This window comes from Plectrocnemia conspersa, unplaced genomic scaffold (assembly GCF_051122295.1).
Source record: "Plectrocnemia conspersa isolate PC_06_02 unplaced genomic scaffold, ASM5112229v1 ptg000002l, whole genome shotgun sequence".
Classification (NCBI taxonomy): Eukaryota; Metazoa; Arthropoda; class Insecta; order Trichoptera; family Polycentropodidae; genus Plectrocnemia; species Plectrocnemia conspersa.
In genome coordinates, this window is record NW_028277166.1 from 6,641,399 (window position 1) to 6,661,710 (window position 20,312).

The 20,312-nt window shown below is 31.3% G+C and overlaps 4 protein-coding genes across 6 annotated transcripts in view; 3 read left to right on the forward strand and 1 right to left on the reverse strand.

The window, feature by feature from the left end:
• Positions 1–1,052: 1,052 nt before the first annotated feature.
• Positions 1,053–4,172, forward strand: LOC148237472 (uncharacterized). 2 transcript variants are annotated; one of them, XM_088206105.1, is made up of 6 exons: positions 1,053–1,124; positions 1,205–1,251; positions 1,313–1,388; positions 1,460–1,530; positions 1,615–1,639; positions 2,482–4,172. In XM_088206105.1, exons 1-6 carry the CDS (start codon positions 1,082–1,084, stop codon positions 4,107–4,109), a joined length of 1,890 nt encoding a protein of 629 aa, XP_088062231.1. In that variant the 5' UTR covers positions 1,053–1,081; the 3' UTR covers positions 4,110–4,172. The 2 variants fall into 2 exon arrangements, with proteins under 2 accessions (XP_088062231.1, XP_088062232.1); XM_088206106.1 differs by having other exon boundaries at positions 1,618–1,639.
• Positions 4,173–5,490: 1,318 nt separating this feature from the next.
• On the forward strand, positions 5,491–9,979 carry LOC148237473 (glyoxylate reductase/hydroxypyruvate reductase-like). 2 transcript variants are annotated; one of them, XM_088206108.1, is made up of 7 exons: positions 5,491–5,509; positions 8,213–8,353; positions 8,430–8,572; positions 8,918–9,271; positions 9,331–9,495; positions 9,555–9,680; positions 9,766–9,979. In XM_088206108.1, exons 2-7 carry the CDS (start codon positions 8,265–8,267, stop codon positions 9,879–9,881), a joined length of 993 nt encoding a protein of 330 aa, XP_088062234.1. In that variant the 5' UTR covers positions 5,491–5,509; positions 8,213–8,264; the 3' UTR covers positions 9,882–9,979. The 2 variants fall into 2 exon arrangements, with proteins under 2 accessions (XP_088062234.1, XP_088062233.1); XM_088206107.1 differs by lacking the exon at positions 5,491–5,509 and adding an exon at positions 8,122–8,140.
• Positions 9,980–11,213: 1,234 nt separating this feature from the next.
• On the reverse strand, positions 11,214–12,260 carry Lamtor3 (Late endosomal/lysosomal adaptor, MAPK and MTOR activator 3). The gene is made up of 4 exons (XM_088206109.1): positions 12,013–12,260; positions 11,821–11,933; positions 11,549–11,741; positions 11,214–11,466 (listed from the first exon to the last, which is right to left on the reverse strand). Exons 2-4 carry the CDS (start codon positions 11,862–11,864, stop codon positions 11,329–11,331), a joined length of 375 nt encoding a protein of 124 aa, XP_088062235.1. The 5' UTR covers positions 11,865–11,933; positions 12,013–12,260; the 3' UTR covers positions 11,214–11,328.
• A 2,070-nt stretch (positions 12,261–14,330) lies between these two features.
• Positions 14,331–20,312, forward strand: part of LOC148237475 (endoribonuclease rege-1-like) — a 28,784-nt gene continuing 22,802 nt past the window's right edge. Inside the window, exon 1 of the mRNA XM_088205837.1 lies at positions 14,331–14,763. Within this exon, the coding sequence (XP_088061963.1) occupies positions 14,758–14,763 (6 nt within the window). The 5' untranslated portion in view covers positions 14,331–14,757. The remainder of the gene's footprint in view (positions 14,764–20,312) is intronic.

The window sequence follows — 20,312 nt, forward strand, 5'->3', positions numbered from 1 at the left end:
TTATGATCCCAATAACATAAAAGTTTTGCGAGGTTGTCCAAAAGTAGATGAAAATATATATATTCAGTAAGTGCCAAAATACTTTACTATATATCAGGTTAATTAATCATTCGAATACAGGCGATCGGTGTATAATTTACAATATATTAAGTCATAAGGCAAACTTACGCATCTAGAGCCAAAAACTGGAAGGAAATAGAGCAAATTTGAGTGAGTTTTATTCAAAAATAAATATCGAACAATGTGTTAAAAATAACCAATATGTATCTAAGAGAAAGATACGATATCGAAGAACAAATCTAAGAAATTCAAAAGCAACCAATGGAGGTGATAAATGAAATACGATTGGATTTTTCTTAAAAATCGCTTATGGCCAGAGGTTGTATCTAATAAAATAGGAGAGTATTTTTAATTAACAAACCATGCACTATTGCAGATATATCGTCACTAAAAGTAAAACAGAAATAAGACGTACTTCAGAAATATTTCAATGAATAATTGTTATTGTTTAAAGTTAACGGTACCAAAGAATTTTGCGAATGGTTATTTTTCAGAAACTAGTAAATGTATTGCTACGTGTGTAAAAAAAATCGCGGAGAAATACTAACTTTATGATGGTATATTACGACTGGAAAAAGTTAAATATCGCGCGTTAAATGCACGGGAGCATTCAAAAATCATTTTTCCTAAATGTTAACTTAAATAAAAATATTATCAACAGCTAGATGCATTTTTGGCGACGGAAGGTGACGTGTGACAATTAAACACAGGTTGAGCCGCTGCAGTAGTATTTTTCTAAAATGTTTGTTATTAAAATAAATGCGGGTAGACGAGGCACCACCGGTCGTTGTCTTCCCGTCGAGGGAAGACAACGACAAAAATTATTATAATTTTATAGCGGTGACTAAAGTAAAATATGAATATTTTGAAAAATCTTCGTTTCACTTATAATTTATGTAAATCTAATTCGAACTGCAATAATAATAAATATACAATTTGTATGTAATAGCTTTAGGACATGATGTGATTATACAGTGCTAAGGCCAAAATTTTGTTACTATAATAGTTTGACGTTTGACAGATGTCAAATGCAACAATGTCGTTTGAACATGTTATTAAAACTGGTATGTTTTTATTTAAAATTAGATATTATTTAGCATTCGCCTATTTCTTTTTTGATAAACACGTTTTATATTTTTAATAGAAACAGACATTGAATACAAAGATGATTTACTTGAAAATATAGTAGAGGTATGCCAACCATCGGAATTGCTTCATAAATAATTATTTAATTAATTAATAAAACTTTCAGTACAAATATATCAAGGAAGAGAAAGATAGTAGCGATGAAAGTAACATCTATCAAATACACGACTTTTTAGAAATAGGTACAAATAGATCTACATATTTCAGCATTGTATAAAATATATATCAGATTATAATTACTATATTTTTTCAGAAACTCACGATATTAAAGACATACTGTCAAATGTCAGCAATTTTAACGTTTCGTCTTTCCTGGATTTAAACGTTAGTATGAAATTATAAAAAGTGTAATAATGTAATCTTATGATGAATTATTTTTATATACAACGTGTTTTATTGTATTTTCAGCAGAGAGAAGAAACTAAAAATTCAGGTAAATTGCATAACATAAAAAAAATATTCTTATACAATTTATTAATAGATATGGAGAATAATCGGTACTTGCTTGTTAGCACGGCGCCACACTCAAAATCCTCCAGTTGTAACTCCTCCCTGTATTTCACGTGCTCTTCAAACTCAAACCTAATCATTATTATATTCGTTTAGGTAAGGTATGAGTTTTTAGCGTGGCGCCGTTTCAACTTTTAGCGTGGCGCCGTGCTAACTAACAAGTACCGAATAATTAAAATAGAAAAAGCACCAATGAATTTGCCACTATTTGTTTACGTAGTAGAAGAAAACAAAAGCGATATAAAAAGCAACAAAAAAACAAAACTTTGGTTATGTTGATGTGTTTGCGATGTGGTTATGGAAATGAACATCAAACTAGATGTACTATTTGACTTTCTCAAAAAACAACATAAAAAAAAAATTTAAAATGCTGGAAAAATAACATTCAAGTCTTTCAAAACAACATTAAAACCGAAACCATCGCTGAAAAATACCTGCCGAAACAGTAAAAAAGGGATTATTGTGAAAAACCCTGTTTAAATTAAAAAATATATATGTACATATATATATAAAAAATATATATGTACATATGCTATATATATATATATAAAAAAATACCAAATTCTCAATATGACCACCCATTTCATATAGCTATTATTACAAAAATCCATACCTGCTTATGTATCATCACAGAAGAGCATTTGTCAGGAACTAAAAATAACATGTTTAATTTCGACATATTAGATAGTAACTTGAGATACACTCTTATGTTACATAAGTGTTATATACCCAAAATTATTTATTTTAAATAATAACTCTTTTCAGGCGATGGCGAAATATCGAGTATAAAACAAACCGCAAATACAATTAAAAACGAGCAAGATGAAAACAAGGAATATATATGTGCACATTGCCATAAGTCATTCGTTCAAAAGAGAATCCTTATAAGACATCTTGATCTGCATTCAGCTTTATTAAAGTATAAATTATTCAACCAAAATCATTCCAAAGATTTAGATATTCATAAAGGTTTTAAATCTAACTTAACTTTAAAAATTAAACAGAAGTTAACACAACCTTTGCGTACACATACTACTTCAATTGAATTTAAGTGTGATAAGTGTGGTAAAGCGTTTAATACTAGAAAAAGCCTTCGAGATCATTTGATAATTCACACTGATTCACTAGCATTTGAATGTAATACATGTGGTAAAGCATTCAAACATCGAAAAGCGCTCTCACAACATTTCAAAACTCATGACAATTTACTTCAATTTGAATGTAATAAATGTGGTAAAGCATTCAATTCTAAAATTTATCTTTCAAAACACATAAAAACACATTCCAATTCATTTGAATTCAAGTGTGACATGTGTGGAAAATTGTTTCGTAACAAATTGAGTCTCAATGTTCATTTTACAACTCACGCTGATTATACCTTCAAGTGTTCTAAATGTGTTAAAGTGTTCAAATCTCAAAATGGTCTTAGAGAACATTTAAAAACCCATTCTACCTCACGTAAATTATTTGAATGTGATAAATGTGGTAAATTATTTAAAAAAAAGAATAGTCTCAAATTTCATTTAAAACTATATGCTGTTAATAAAGACTTCAACTGTAATATATGCAGTAAAGCATTTAAATCGAAGCAGTATCTTATGCGGCATTCAATACGTCACACACGCACCCTTGAATTAAAATGTGATATATGTAGTAAAATATACAAATCGAAAGAATCCTTTTATGTGCATATGAAATTTCATGAGCCTGGACACTTAATATGTAATGAATGTGGTAAAACATATAAAGTAAAATCTGAACTTGCAACACATATGCAAACTCATTATAATTTAAAACGTTTTAAATGTAACCAGTGTAGTAAATTGTTAAAGACAAAAGCAAACCTTGAATTACATATGTTAACTCACTATAGTTCAGGACCCATTGAATGTAATCAGTGTACTAAATCGTTTAAAACAAAAGCAAACCTTAAAAAACACATGAACCATCATTATGAATTAAAACCTTTCAAATGTATTGAATGTGGTAAAGCATACAAATCAAAAGAATCTATTGCAGTACATATGAGAATTCATAAGCCAAGACGCTTTATATGTGACGAATGTGGTAAATCGTTCAGATTTAAATATGAAATTTCAAGACATATGCTAATTCATTTTAATTTAGAACGCTTTAAATGTAACCAATGTGATCAATCGTTAAAAACAATGTCTAACCTTAGAAAACACATGTACACGCATTACACCATAAAACCTTTGGAATGTAAACAATGTGGTAAATTGTTAAAAACAAAAGCAAACCTAAAAAAACATATGTACACTCATTATAGTTTAACATCCTATGAATGTAAAGAATGTGGTAAAACATTCAGGTTAGAAACATATCTCAAAAAACACTTAAAACTACATGTCAATTTAAAACTTGTTTTATAAGTCCAGATATTTCCGATTTATGTATTATTTGATTTAAATACAATAAAATAATATTTTCATATACAGATTTATTTTATTTTCTCACATTTTTTACTTTATTAATCTTACACAAATAATAAAGCATTTCTTTCTTATAACGTATAGGAAAAAATATTGTGGAGTTGTTGGAAATTTTTCCTGACTTCAACTTTAAATTTAAAAATTTCAATAAGATAATCTAAAAATATTAAATTTATTTTTAATTATTTTATTTATTTATTTTCATGTAAATAAAGAACAAACAATAATTATAATAATATTTAAAACAATAATTAAATAAATATTATTTCTAATATGTAAATATGACCAGTGTAGAAACATGACCCTGGTGTCATTCGCTTGGATTACTGCCACGCCATTGTATGGGTCTACGTGTGACCACCCCGGCCGGTGGCCGGTCAGCTGTTGTTGGGTATTTGATTAAGTGCATAATAACTTTGGTTTACTTCATATTACCGACCTTAAACGCATGCTGCACGACGAACAATTAAAAAATTATTGGTCGGGGTGGAAAGGGTTAAAAATGAGTAGGAGTCGGCCGATTTTTTACGTCCCCAACTCCACAGTCTTGGTTTTACACAATTCAGAAATCAGTCACTTCGTACCATCAGGTCGGAATATAGATAATTGTTTTTGCGCTCTCCTGTTGACCAAAATTCGGTTTCAATATACTTCGACCGATACTCTCATATCAGATATCCGTACTAATGTCGGTAAGGATAGCTATCATATTTTTAAAACATAGTTTAATATCAAAGTGCAGACAAACTATGAAGCAATATGCGCGATGCGACATATATACTATAATTAGTCTTAGAACCTTCATTAGGTTAGGTTTGGGTTTGAAAGCAAATGAACGTTTCGCAACTGTCAAATTGAGTTCATAGACATTATAGAGCAGCATATAATTTCACTAGCACCTATTAGTTAAATCGTGTTTTCACTTGTATAAACAGGTATTTACTAGTGAAAATATATTTTCACTAAAAAAATATACATTCACTGTAACATGTATACATCGCATGTAAATAAATTAAGTATGTATGTAAATGTATATACTTCTACATATGAAAAAGCTTAAATCATATAATTTTACTAACTTCTGCCAAATAGATTATATTTTCACTGGTAAAAATATATATCTACCGATGAAAATGCTTTCCGATATGATTACACTGCATAATAACTTTTGTTTACTTCATATTGCCGACCTTAAATGCATGCCGCACGACGAACAATTAAAAAATGGCTGGCAAACATGAAGCTGCGCTGGCAACACTGAGTCGGATCGGTAGTGGAAAACTAGTTTATTAATGAGACATCTGAAAGACGTCTTCTACCGTCTTATGCATCGCCTATCCGTACGTAATTATGTACGTTAAATACCATGTAATCTAATTTGTCTCATTGCCAATTCGTCATCACACATTAGCCAAAATATCAAATTGAACGGCCATATTTCAATTGTTAACGGTCTTTGTACCTTTATTCTGGCACACGAGACGCTGCTAGTTCGCCTCGCCTGTTGGCCATAACAAATATGTTGATCATGCTCTAAATTAATCAGATTATACTTATTTTTAAATAAAATCACATTGCTCATTTGCTGTTAATTTTTTCAGAAATGTTGTTCATAAGCTGCCATTACAATTATTATTTATTATAAAATAACAGCATAGACGTTAATAAAGCTTTTGGATTTTCTTGCAAAACATTGTGAATTCACTTGAAATTAAAAACTAGTTATTTTAGTGTTGCAGTTTTTTTAATATTTGTCTTTTTGCTAATTAAAAAAGTGTGATTTGTGGTCCTGTGATATTAAATTATATTTGTAGGGTGAACGTATACTACTTTTTTTTGTGGCGCCGTCAAATAAGCTACAATATTTTAATTTTATAAAGTGTTTTATGAAAAACATTATAGTGCGTATAATAAATCAATTTAACAATATTTTTTATGAATTTGGAGCGCGCTTCCGAACACGATTTGACTAAAGTTCACCAGTATAAACAGCACTGTATTGCGCTTGCGCATGCGTGTGAGAAGTGTTTTTGTGTGTAAGACAAAAACAAGACTTGATTTTGTGTAACAAGACTTTGTGCAATACATTTAGAGGACTAAGAAATCCAAAATGTAAAAGTGGACTTAAGATTTACATATCCTAGTTTACACCCACAGAATGAACTGACAAATAGTAAATTTTTCTGTACACAAACTATAGTAGTTGGCCGAGTAGTAAAACGAGTGACTCGGCCAGCAAAAACTAGATATAAAGAGCACTGTACTGTGGCAAGATATATTTTTAGTACACGGGCGTATGACGTCAGACTTTCAGCCTGACGTTCAGATATACCAACGTAATAGGTTAATGCAGAAGTAATTGCCGTGTTTCAATAATAAAAAACTTTACTATTTTAACAACGTATTAATTATATATTGTCAGTATTATATATAACCTTATTCTACATATTAATTCATTAATCAAATTTCGTTCAAAACTTGCAATATTTTGACTTCCACATAATTATTTTCTACTGTTCAAATAATGTTACAGAGTTCTAAATAAATGGTAATCGCTAAATTTTCATTTCATGTCAATCAATTGATAAAAGCCAAGCATAGTCTGGTAGTATCGTGGTGGAAAATAATGTCCTTTCGATTCAATAAAAACTGCCGTTCTTATATTAGTGCCAAGTTAAAATTATTTAATTGCTAATAGTACTTCGGAGGACAGATGGTGATGGGTTAGAACAGGTCTCGGCAACCTATGACCCGCGGGTCACCAAGTGACCCGTTTGATGAATTGAAGTGACCCATTTCAGTTCTGCAAATATCATTTTTTTAACGTGTTATGATGTCACGACTAGACCACGTATATGGTTGTTAGGACCAAAAATATTTACTGACCCGAATAGTATTTTTAATAGTCACATTTTAATTATTTTGACCCGCAGCCAAAAAAGGTTGCCGAGGCTTGGATTAGAATTACACACAGATTGAGCCGCTGAAGTAGTATTATATTGAGAGTTTATAATAGTTACAAGTTTGTTAATTAAATATATGTTAGTGCATAGTGGACGAGGCACCACCAACCGCTGTCCCGTCGAAGTCCACTAAAAGAATGAGCTGCCCTCTGCCACCGTCATGTCAGTGTTACCAGAGTGCCACTAAATTTTAATCATTATGAATGAATAAATAAATAGATAAATAGACCCCCACAGTATGTACTTATCGGTGGTGTTTATTGTCTCGTCGATTTTAAAAGTTCACAATACACTACACACTCATTAATTATTGTTTGAGGTTAGAAAGCGATGATATTTATAGAGCTCACCAGATATTCGTTTTCATGTAACATTATTTCAAAAATGGTTCTTAATTTTATCTGGCGAACAATAATCAATTAAATACTTACGTGACAAATGATGCGACACCTAAACATCTTCCAATGATAAATTAACCATACATTTATCGCATGTTTCAGTCGCTATTGCCACACTACTTCATTTTTTCATGTTAATTCATGTAAGATGAAATGACATAAATTAATATTACACTCAGCCATTAACAATTTTTTAATTTGGGATTGTTACACGACCGAAAACGAAAATAAACTGATATGGAGCTAGTGTATTTTTTGGGATAGCAAAAAACCTGATTTCAAAACAAAATATGACTATTTACCTTTCATGTCAACCGTAAAACAACAATTACTACTTATAGTAGTACCAAAAGATATGTATGTTATCATAGTATTCATAGTGTATGTTTTTTTTTAATTTTCTAATAAATTTATTCGTTTAAATATGACGTCAAGTAAAGTGATACAAAAATTCCGATAATAAATGACTAACTGTATTACATTAATTGATAAAAATGCTACTCAGTATTTTTAAATTCTCAGTTTATATTATATTCAATATAAATTCAATATATACCGAGACTAACCAACGTTTCGGGATATTTGGTAGATAAAAATACAGATAAGACACGTACGCCTTATCAACTTATATATTATTTATAAATAGTGCAGTAACGCCAAAATCACAATTATTAATCAGCAGAGCTACGTAGGAGTGTTTTTCGCTGCATAACGTCGAATTAAAATATTAAATTATGGAAGGAGAACGCGGTTTTTTCAAGAAGAAGGTTCTAGTCACCAGCTCTGATTACCCAGAATCTGAATTAGAAACATTGAGAGACAGGTATAAATATTATTTTATTTTTAATATAATGATTACGTAAGAATATAAGATCACATATTAATTTAATTTATGATAGATGTAAAGTTATTCAATCGACACTCAATGGATTTGGGGATAAGGATGCGAATAAAGCCGAGATTGAGAAATTGATCTCTGGTGTCGACGGCATTATTTGGTGCACCAAAGTATATTTGGGAAAAGAAATGCTGGATAAAGCCGGTAAGTGTTTATAAAGACATTTTTCTTACTGTTGTAAAACTGTAGCAATCGCAGAATATGAGGTGATTTAAAACTTTTCATAATGGTAGCAGTTTATTTATTCGCTTTCAAGTGTTGGTTATTTTCTTATCTCAATTCTCTTATGTATTATTACTTTTTATTCTTCTTTAATGTTTTATCAGCATCAGTGGTATCTAAGATTCAGTTTACTCAGTTCTACTAAGTTCTAATATTAATATTAAATATATCAAAGTAAACATGCAATTTTCTTTCATGTAAAGTATGTCTACACAATGATGAAAATCGTGGCAATATATTAATACGATATTTTTTTAATTATTTTAGGAAAAAAATTAAAAGTTGTAGCCACGATGTCTGCCGGATTAGATCATATCGACGTTAAAGAATTGAAAAAGCGTAAAATCGCATTGGGGAATACTCCAGATGTTTTGAACGATGCCGTTGCGGATATAGCTATCCTTTTGATGATTTCTGCATCTCGCCGCTTGAACGAAGGTATTCAACAGGTTAAAAGTGGTACTTGGGAGATAGGTCCTCAAAAGATGTTAGGACAAGATATTAATCGAAGCACTGTGGGTATTGTCGGCTTGGGAGGCATCGGGCAGATGATTGCGAGACGACTGTCCGGTTTCGACATCAGACGAATTCTGTATACTGGACATAAGGAAAAGGAAGAAGGTAATAAATTTAAACGTTCAATGCGTAAGTTGAGCATTTATTAAATCTTTTTAATATAGGAAAAGAGCTAGGTGCTGTTTTTGTAACGTTGGAGAAATTATTAAAAGATAGCGATTTCATATTCTTGTCGTGCGCTCTCAACGATGAGACTAAGCACTTGATTAACTCAGAAACACTTTCAAAGATGAAAAAAACATCTGTGCTGATAAACGTGAGCAGAGGAGGTGAGTGATTAGCTGATAATGATTTCAATGATTTATTTTTTAATTACCTTTATTTTTAGATGTTATCGATCAGGATGCATTAGTGGATGCGTTGAAAAACAATACTATATTTGCTGCAGGATTAGATGTTACAACACCTGAGCCGCTACCAAAGGATAATCCATTGATTTCACTTCCAAATTGTTGTATGTATTATATAATAATTAATATATCTATAGTAAATGATATATTGTATAATATATATCTCGTATTTTTTTATTGCTATTTTAGTCATATCACCGCACCTTGGAAGTGCTACAGTCAGGACAAGATTAGATATGGCACAACTTACGACTACTAACGTTCTTTTAGGATTAAATGGCGAACCTTTATTGACACCAGTATGATTGAAAATATAATATAAACATAAAATTTTTATTTTAAATTACATTTATTATATAACAAAATTATATAAGCTTATAATAAAATTGTATCATTGGAGAAATAAGACCCTCTATAAAATCTTTAGATTCTACTTTGATTCGAATTACTTTTCCATAAATTAGCAGTTTATAAAAATGTGCACCATCCCACAATAATTTGACTAGCTCTTTCTAGTTATCGCTGAAAACACCTTTGTGTCTGTTGTGAACCTGAATGACTAATATTAGAAGTGAGTGTTTAAGTGCTGACATCTTGGCTGCTGTGAAGGTGAATAAAGTATATTGCAACTCTAGGAATTCTAGACTAAAATTGGAAATCAATGAGTGTTAATGGATTATCAACGTCACCCATTAGTAACTATAGAAAGCGTTTCATTGAGTAGTAATAAATTAATAGTATCCCAAAGTTGCTAACAAAAAGGTATTAGGATACAAATACGGAGACGAACAGTTGGATAATTTACTGCTTCGCCTTGATTCATAACAGTATCTACTGATTTATAAGTATATGTTTCGCCTGGTAACACATGTGGAATAATGATGTTAATAACATTTACATCCACGTTTTTTGCAGATAATATTGCACGTTCACATAACCATTGATGATTTTTATAATGTGTAATATCGTGAAATACGCATTGAAGCAATCTTTCTTTTGAGTGTGTGATACTATAAAAAACGGCTGGTAATTTAATGCAGCCTGTTAATTTCTCAGTCGTAATTTTGCCATTTCCAATACATGTTGTCGTGTCAACGTGTCGCCTACATCAGTTCACAATAATTTAAAAATTTAGGAAAGGTGTTAATTTGCATAATATGGGTATCTCATTAACTATCTCAATATGCCAATAATTGATGAGAGAAAGATTTATTTTAGTCAAATTATTACTGCAACGAAAAATGCAGCAGTGACTGGGTGGCAATCAAACCTCAATTTCAACCTCGAAAACAGGATTACACCCCAATAAGATAATGTATACATTTGGTGTGATATGAAGGGCATGAGAGTGTGTGATAGTGTGGTCAGCTAATTCGTTTAAAAGCGACTATAAAAAAGACCTTACCTTATAAATTAAAGAAGAGTAATTTTACACCAAGACAGCGCTCGCTCTCGTGTATCTAATAAAACGATAAAAAATCAATGGATTTTCTTGGGAACTCTTTTCTTATCCACTATATTCTTCATATTGCTCCAAACGACTATTATTTATTTAGATCCCTGCAAGATATAATTTATATAATAGACGTCAAAATAATTGACATCAAGTTGAATAATTCAAATGACATAAACTAATCAACACTATTATTTATATGTATATATTTTAATATTTATTCACATACATATTATTTATAATAATACATTGATTAAAGTTATATATAATATAATATAAAATATTTAAAAAACATTATTTCATGATTCAGTTACAGCTGATTTTAGATCATTTAATAATGGATCGATTAACGTCTCTAAAGATAATATATGGCCTGTATTGCAATTATCACTTCCGATGAAAGTTATAATTAAAGGAAGCTTATTTATTTGAATAACCTGCAAGAGATAAATAAAAACATATCAAGATAAGATAAAGAGCGTTTGTTTAAATGTTGTGTACCCAATGTATATTACGCACCTGATAATTTGAATACATACAAATGACTGATTTGTTCTTTCCCAAGCCTAATTTACTCCCTTGATCAGTAGCCATTCCGAACGTGGATATAAAATTTGATCTCAGTGCAAGTTGAGGCGCTCTGTCTGTTGTCACTCGTATAAGAGGCACTCCATCCCTGTCCGTTATCAGAATACAATGCAAGCCGTTTACCCTAAAATTAAAATAATACAGTTAATAGAGTACAACATAAATGTATGAATATCATTATAAGCATAAACTAAATAACTTACTTATCTAAGAGTTGGTTCAAATACTTTCTCAGCTCTTCACCCATTTTTGAAGGTTATATATATATATTAAATATCCACAAACTGAATCATGAACTTTTTTTAATACATTTAAACTAAAAATACACGATCAAATGGTAAAAGAGCTTAAAATATTACTGAATATAACGATAAATGAATATAAATATAATTTACGTTGTTTACTGCTCTTCCACTGCTGTCAAAATCAATTAGTATAAAACGCAAGTCAACGTAACAAAAACATTAAAAAAATACTCTACTTTGTTGAAAAATAGCAATTAGATTATTGGTTAAATTACTCTGATTGAGTTACGTAGGTAAAATGTATGTGTTTGGGCGGACTTTAGGTACAACCGTCAATTCCGACAAGGACAACAGGAAAACGCAACGATCTGTCAAAAATGTTGCCATATAGAGAAATCTTAAATTCAATGGAAATATTTTTAATGTTATATGTGCATAGATTAATCTGAAAAAAATCAATGAGCTCGTGGATATTCAATATAATTCTAACTATATAATCAATATTTATTAAAATAAAAAATTCGAATATTACATATTTTTATATGTAATAACCGCTTTTCTAAATTGCTCTATCAAAATGTTTCTTATAAGAAGCAACATCAATAAAATTTAAAAATAATACATTTTAAATATTTCTTCTGACAAAATATAAATTTATCTAATACATTTGTATGTTATTTAACAAGGAATCATTTAGGGAAATTTAGCATTTAAATGAATACTTTGTTACATAAAGTTAATTGTTTCGTAACGTCTCGCCGATCGGAGCTTACTGGTTTGTCAAATATTAATATTTCCGAACGCCCTAATACGGTGCTCGTGAACGCATACAATAGACGGAATGGGCGTCAACATACCATTTCCATTGCTTACAATAGGTAAATTTATATATGTAATAAAAAATTATAAAAAAAAAATTATCCGTAAGTTAAAATTCAAGGGAAAATACATACACTCTCTACAAATTTAAAAGGAAAGGAGAAATAATAAAAAAACAAACTTTGGGTGTAAGCCCCGCCAATTTACTCTAAAGTAAAAGATGCGGATATTCGTTCAATATACTTATCATTACTCCTTTCTACATGTTAAACAAATTTAGAGAAATTAGAAATGTTACTATGTTTTTTTATGTTGAAATAGTGAAAGTTATAAGCTAGCAAAATCAATAATTTATCAATCGTTACCATTACGTATGTATAGCGATAACAATTTGAAGACGTCCATACAATATTAATACGTCCATGCGCTGCGAGTGTCAACAATGTATGAGCATATTATGTTTGTATTTGAATTTAAGTTTTGTTTTGTCGATTCTTGCGATTAGCGAATTTGCATGGTTTTGCGAGATAATTGTATAGTATTTTTCAGTTTTATAATAACAATGTTTTTTAACGGTAGGAATTAAATATCTAGTGTAGTTTTTTTTTAAGGTTAGTAATAAACGGTGTATTATATATTATTTTTATTGTTTTATTTTTGATAATTTTAAGTTTATTCAAGTTAGTATATACTTCTGTATTTTGTGATGTAGGCTATCTTCGTGAAGTGCGAGTCAGACTGTGTATGATGGGAGCGAGAGACGCACGGAGCGAACGTCTGCTCTCTACAAACGCACGCAATGGAATATCTATCATGCTAAAGATTAGCGAACTCCTAAAAGCTACCGAATAAAACAAAGTGTCACAATTACCCCTAGCATTGTCCCGTTATCGTAATTGCGAAAACAATTCAAATCATAGATACACATAGTAAAATGTACGTGTATTTATGCTACTGAATAAGATATTCGAAGTTAGTAAATGCGAATAGTTAGCGAATATACATACACCATGTGACTTCACAAATTCCCCGGTATACATGGTTAAAATATTTGGGTCCATATTTTGATATACACGGTAAGGCTTTGTTTTAACACTGTTGTAAATATTTACCCACATAATTTGTGTTAACTTTTTATTGTTGATAAATAAAAAGTTACGTCTGTTTACTTTCTGAGAAGTTTTCCCTAAACCTTTCTAATAAAAAGTAAAATAAATACTTGATTTCGCTTAGAATCCTAACAATGGAGCCATATTTGAGAACGCTACGAACTATACCATTGTTTAAATCGCTGTTAGTCGATATTATTTCTGTTATGCGCGCTTCATATAACAAAACCGAATATCATTGACACCATATTGCAAACATCGGTGGTGTGCATACTAAATCTCCTGGTAATTTCTGTATAAGCTATTATGGATTCTAAACTATTAAATGTATTACGTTAGTCACATTGCAATAACGCGCGCGCGCTAAAATATAAATTCACGATAGAGATCATTTTTTATAATTTTTTAGTATGTAAAAATATAATATAAAAATCATAAACTAATGGTAAAATAAATAAATAACAAGCGATTTATTAAGAAAAGTTTTCCCGATATAACTGAATTTTCCCCATAACGGGAAAAACGATAATAGTATTGCGCAATATTACAACGTAACGTTGGCGCAATGTTTGTTTTGATCGTGAGGCGTTGACGTTTTATGTATTTTGCGCAACGGCAACACCGACGTCAGTGACCATAGAAGCGACGAGAGTGCTGGTTGCGCGTCGTTTCGCTGGCGATCGAGTGCGATCGACGTAAATCGCGGGTACGAGACCGCGGTGATGATCTGCGCCCCGAGGCACTTACGCGAGGGCTGCGCCCTGTCACGCTCGCGTTCTGCGCGTCGGAACGTTTCATGTTTACGTCGGCGGTTGTCAACCCGCGGCGCGCGGGGCGCCCTTCCCCGTCGCGGCGGACCTTTCTAAACGTCTGTTTTCTCTCACGCGGCGACATGTGCCGCACCAGTGCGTCCCGATCTTCGCCGAGAGGCGCGCCTTTCTCGGGATCTTGAGCTGGACGAACCACCATGACGGTGAGTGATATCCCGATTCTGCAGGATGTGGCAACACAAATATAAGACGAAGAAGAATTTGAATGTCAAAATTGATTGATTGATACTTCCTCTTCCTCTTTCTTTTTCAACATCGTAGTCGATCTGTCACAACTTCCAATGTTACATGAGTTGTTTGTTAGTACACAATAAGTTTTAAATTGCATGTAATTTAGTTTTATTTTGTAAGGATGGGTCGAAACAGTGCCAGTTTATATCGCACGAGCGTGTTATGGGGAAAAAAACTGTGAGAAGAGTTATTTATGATCTCTTTATTTTACTTTTTAATATTAATCATTTATTTACAACATATGATTTAAAGTGAAAATATGCACAAAATTAGCTTAGAAGAGTTTCTAATTTTAAAAAATACTAGAGATAATGTCGAAAACATTTCATATTTAATTAATTATGAAATGTTAAATATATAAAATAATAAATACTTACCATAATATTTGCCATAACACCACAGAAAAGACAGTCATTCTGGATTTATTTATATTTTTGCAAGGAAATATTAAAATCTATATTATAAATAAAATAAAATAAAGTTTATAATTAATAAAATATATGTCACTGATTTTCAGTCTGATGTCTCACATCTTATTTAGTAGTTGTTTACCTCGCGTTGTAACGCATTGGGAAAACGCCTGTCATGTTGTTTTTGAATTGAGCGCATGAAGTTGCAGACAATACGGTACCTGGCGTTATAAGATAACAAAATAATTGCAGTTTATTTCTGGCTGGTTTCATTAGATCATCACCAAAAATTAAGTTTTTATCTATTAAACTTTGACTTCTAATTAGACTGCATGCGTACAATTGAATTATGAGTGCGAAACGCGGAATGAATGTACGCACAAAACAAAACAGCCGCTACATTTATAAATACGTATAAACAATTTAATGTATTTTTTTCTAATCATGTTGATATAACGCGCGTATGAATGTGAATTCATGATAGTGCTCGTTTTATAATGAACAGGACACAGACATCGTTCGATTTGATAACGAAAATTGTGCAAACGATGAATGATGCACCGTAATTAATTACTGTTTAGATAAAAAGTCACGCGATCCGTTCACGAATTAAAATATACCAATTTATCAGTTTTTTATATATATATATATATATATATATATTATCGCCACAAGTTAATTATTCAGTATATAAATATCCTGTATTTTTATACACAATCCTATATATAATTGTTCTAATTATAAATAACTGTGGCAATTTTATTGTTATTGTTGTCAACGTAAAAACATTTCAAGTTCGACAAATCGTGCTATTCCCATTCCTACATATAATTCATAATCCCAAATTGGTGACCCCAACGCGAGCGACAAATTTTAATATTGAATTTGTCACGCCGACACTTGACAGAAGAGCGAATGTGTTTTAATTTGATGTATGCAATAATGCAGGGTCAAATCAGGAAGTCGCTCAAACGAGCGTTTCCTTATTATCCCAAGGGCAGGGGTGAACTAAGTGATTTGTTTGACTATAAAAGTAGTTTAATAATTATAATGTAATAAAAGTTGCTAAAATTTACTTTGAGCCCTCCTATATGAAGAGTAGTGCAATTAATGTAAACGTTTGGATTTCAATGGATAATTGATAAACATAACAGGAAATTGAATCAACACACGTATATACATCAGTATTGTTAGCTTACCTCTCGTAATTATTATTTATAACAGTTTTCTGACGAACTATTTATGCATACACCATTCTTTACAACAATTCAGGATATATTCGTTGATTGCAATAGATATTTTTAACTTAGAAAAAAATCAAACTATACATTTTTATATATAACGCGAAAATAAAAAAAAATCTCGATTCTGCTTTGCAGAGAGCAGAACTTTGCAACCGATGTACCTCAGCAAAATGCGTTCAAGAGAATAAGACATTTTAAATAACACAGATTTTTGTCATAATAATGTGTTAAATAAACGCATAATTGTAACAAAACTGATTTTCACACAAAAGTGAATTTTTTCTGGTCGTAACGAGGGCTGTGTGTGGTCTAAATCCTTTACGCTATTGTCTTAATTGTTGATCATTTTGATCACAGTAAATTAACGCAAGTTTTGAGAATAAGGCCCTTTCAAGCGTGATCATCTGCGTGTGGTCGCTACACTTTAATTAATATCATCGGATTATGTTTGAATTATAAACGTACACGTCTTGAATGCATTTTTGTGATACACTAGCAATTTTAAGAATCTATTATTTGTAATAACCAATGATTTACTATCACTGTCGCGGATAGACCTCGAAGCACGAAATTCGGTCGTCGCCAACCGGACGCGTTCGGAAATCTAAGAAGAGACCAACATTTTTTTCTACTTCTCTTCATCATCTTCTCGTCTAGATTATAATACATACACACACAATAACAGCAACATCATGAATAATGTACGGTAGGCAGTAAACGGCAGTAGTAATTATTGCAACGGGCACAGTGCAATTTGGTCTGAGCGTAATTCGGTTGTTGTATTATATCCTGTATTAAGCAGGTCAGCGACCGACCTACAGAGACTGGTAGGTCAAGTTGGGTAGGCAGGCCCTCTCGCCAAGAGCTGCGCAGCTTCTCAAACCGATATCCCGGATCAGCACCGGGCTGATCTTGTACTTTGTTATTTCTGGGTGGACTATTTTCGAGTACATCGTTCTGCTCTTTTTATTCAATTGGAGATGTAGTAAGAGAGCTCGCGAAACTTGGCGGAAGTTAAAGAGCGACCCTGTTCTGAGGTAAGTGGGCCGCCGATGTAAACAGACACACGTGGTGCGAGGCGTGTGAGTAGTTATTTATGTTTTTTGACACGTGTGTAAACATACGGTGAGACAATTGCTTCCTATCTGGATCAGAGATGGCGAACCATTTACCATGAGTGTATCATATTCTATAGACCTACTGATATGAACCTAGTAATTCTTAATGGTAACTAAACACTTATATTGTACGCTAAAAATATAAGATTTTGATCATCTGTCTGCATAGATTTGTCCATCTGAGCTAAACAACAGTTCACTAGCGAAGCTCATTTCTATAGAAAAAAGTATTTCTTCCTCAGGTAGCACCTCTACAATTATAGTTGTAGAGCTATTGAATCACTTTTATGAATGAAAAGCGACAGTTGATGTATCTGCATGACGTAAATTTGCTGCGCTTCAATATAATATGCTTTTAAATCGTGAACATAAAATAGTTAATGTGATAAAATGAAGCGTTTTTTTTTTATAAAATTTAACATTTTTTTCGCGGAAACAGCATCTTTTCTGTCCATTTAACATTTTTTATTTATTTTTAACATCGTAACAAGCTGAATGACATATACTATCGTCATCTTGACTTATAGATATTGTTATTTTGTTTAAATAAACGATTTCATAAATGTGTTTTTGCAAACTAACATTTAACATTTTGAACACGCGTGATTATTGACAGCTGTCTGATTTACAGTGGTGCAACAATGGAAACTCGAATTGGATCAACCTGTACTTTTTTGTAATTGACTTAATATTTTATTATGAAAAGTATGTGCCACACAACCCATAGTTGTGATATCTGTATAAGCATCACTGACTTAGAATACGGGATGAATGCGTCAGTTCAACAAGCTTCTGTGTTAAATAAGCTCCATGATGGTCTTCTTTAAATCTTTAGTTTACAAATGTCATTCACAGGACGCAACTCACTTAACAAAACTTGTCACAAAAACAAATGATAAATGTGTAGTTGTAAACTTCAAACAAAATTTTGGATATGTTTGGTTTCGGTTTATGTTCATTTTTTGGTTGAAACCGAATCTTAAATCGGTCTCGATCATATCATAACCAACATAATAGACCAGTGGTATAAGTCTATTCGATTCCCGTAATTACCTTAATGCTTATTGCTGTAATTTTGATTGATTAGGTTTTCCTAGATTTTCCTAATACCGTGATGTAATGATAGTTCATAATTAATAAAATAAATGTCACTTATTTACAGACTTAGATTTCAATATGTTGTCTCATTGTTATTGTGTTTACCCCATTGTAACGCATTGGGCCAACGCATGTCATGATGCGATGAAAGATTTACAATGAATTCATAAATAAATAAGTGCAATAACTAAATGAAAAAAGTACATAATAAATCTATTCTCGCCTAACAAATTTACAGACTTTGATTTTATTCTGGTGTGTCACTACTTGAAGGTGCTAATTGTGTTTACTCCATTCTAATGCATTGATTCAATTCTTTTTTGCGCTCGTATTTTAAAAAAAATTGTTTTAAATTTTGCTCTTCATTCAAAAAAGCATTTGCAATATTAATATTTAAATTTATTTTCCTAATCTTATATTGTACACTGACAGGCATAATGAATACATACAAGTAAATATTTACCATCAGACTGAAAGTATGGGAATTGGTGACATCTGTAATATTAAATATAAATTATTATGTGTTGTCACTGCAGATGAAGTCAGTTTTTAATAATAATGCAATTTTATAATTAAAAATTCTAGAGGCGCTGTCGGGGCTAGAACCCGCAACCTCAGAGATACTAGTCTGTGACGTCATGGACTGCGCTATTCCGTCCTTATATAATTTAAATTTAAAAACCACAGTGCGCACATATGTTTTAAATTGCTTTTTCGCTAGTGTAATTTACCTTTCTAGACGTTTAAATAAATCAATAATATCAATCAGATGATGATAGATATTATTGATTTCTTAAAATTAAATGGAATAGCTACCAAAAATAATTGATATATATTCGAATAATATTGTATATCATACAAAAATAGATTCAATTATTTATTTATATATTTAAATAATAGCACCATTGCATAACAGGTTACCCAATGCATCACAATGTTCAAAAACCAAACGAACATTATTCAATTAAAAAAAAACAGTACGCTTTAAAAAATACTAAAATAATAATAAAACATTATGAATCGGACCAGCTCCTCATAGAACTGACATTGAACTGATTAATGTACAATGCCTGTGTACTACGAATGGTTGCTTTAGACGCATTACCCGAAAGTGTTCCGCAACTCAAATCTGGAAATTCCCGTAAATAAAAGAATTGACAGCACCAAGATATGCTCGGCAATGTGTAACTTTCTACAAAAACAGCTAATATCCAAAGCGCTTAGGTATAGGAAATGATTATAATTGAATTGTAGAGGTATCTCAGAATTATTTTCTATGGTTTTGTCTCTTATGAGATAATATTTGCCCCCACTAGAACCCTCAATTAAGGATCATATTTCAATATTGCTGCATTAATATTATTGAAATGTAGATTTACACAAGTATTTACTGAAAATCTCTTTACAGATAATAAAAAAAGTAGCTCATTTCGGTCTTCAGTAGCTCATCTCCATAAGGAATATATATCAATCAACAAAGAGTCATAAACCATACAACAAAATGTTTAACTGTATAATGCCCATGTGTATATCGTTAATATATTATATAAACAACGGTGGTCTCAGGTTGAAACCTCCAGGAAGTAGTAAA

What these genes read in the sequence shown, in the direction of transcription:
- LOC148237473 (XM_088206108.1), top strand. Translation starts at nt 8,265, where the DNA reads ATGGAAGGAGAACGCGGTTTTTTCAAGAAGAAGGTTCTAGTCACCAGC. An exon ending in AGAAATGCTGGATAAAGCCG is followed by an intron (nt 8,573 to 8,917) that starts GTAAGTGTTTAT and finishes TAATTATTTTAG; the next exon opens with GAAAAAAATTAAAAGTTGTA. An exon ending in GATTTCACTTCCAAATTGTT is followed by an intron (nt 9,681 to 9,765) that starts GTATGTATTATA and finishes TTGCTATTTTAG; the next exon opens with TCATATCACCGCACCTTGGA.
- Lamtor3 (XM_088206109.1), bottom strand. Translation starts at nt 11,864, where the DNA reads ATGGGTGAAGAGCTGAGAAAGTATTTGAACCAACTCTTAGATAA. An exon ending in TTGAACCAACTCTTAGATAA is followed by an intron (nt 11,742 to 11,820) that starts GTAAGTTATTTA and finishes TTTTAATTTTAG; the next exon opens with GGTAAACGGCTTGCATTGTA. An exon ending in GTATGTATTCAAATTATCAG is followed by an intron (nt 11,467 to 11,548) that starts GTGCGTAATATA and finishes TATCTCTTGCAG; the next exon opens with GTTATTCAAATAAATAAGCT.
- LOC148237472 (XM_088206105.1), top strand. Translation starts at nt 1,082, where the DNA reads ATGTCAAATGCAACAATGTCGTTTGAACATGTTATTAAAACTG. An exon ending in TGAACATGTTATTAAAACTG is followed by an intron (nt 1,125 to 1,204) that starts GTATGTTTTTAT and finishes TATTTTTAATAG; the next exon opens with AAACAGACATTGAATACAAA. An exon ending in ACACGACTTTTTAGAAATAG is followed by an intron (nt 1,389 to 1,459) that starts GTACAAATAGAT and finishes ATATTTTTTCAG; the next exon opens with AAACTCACGATATTAAAGAC.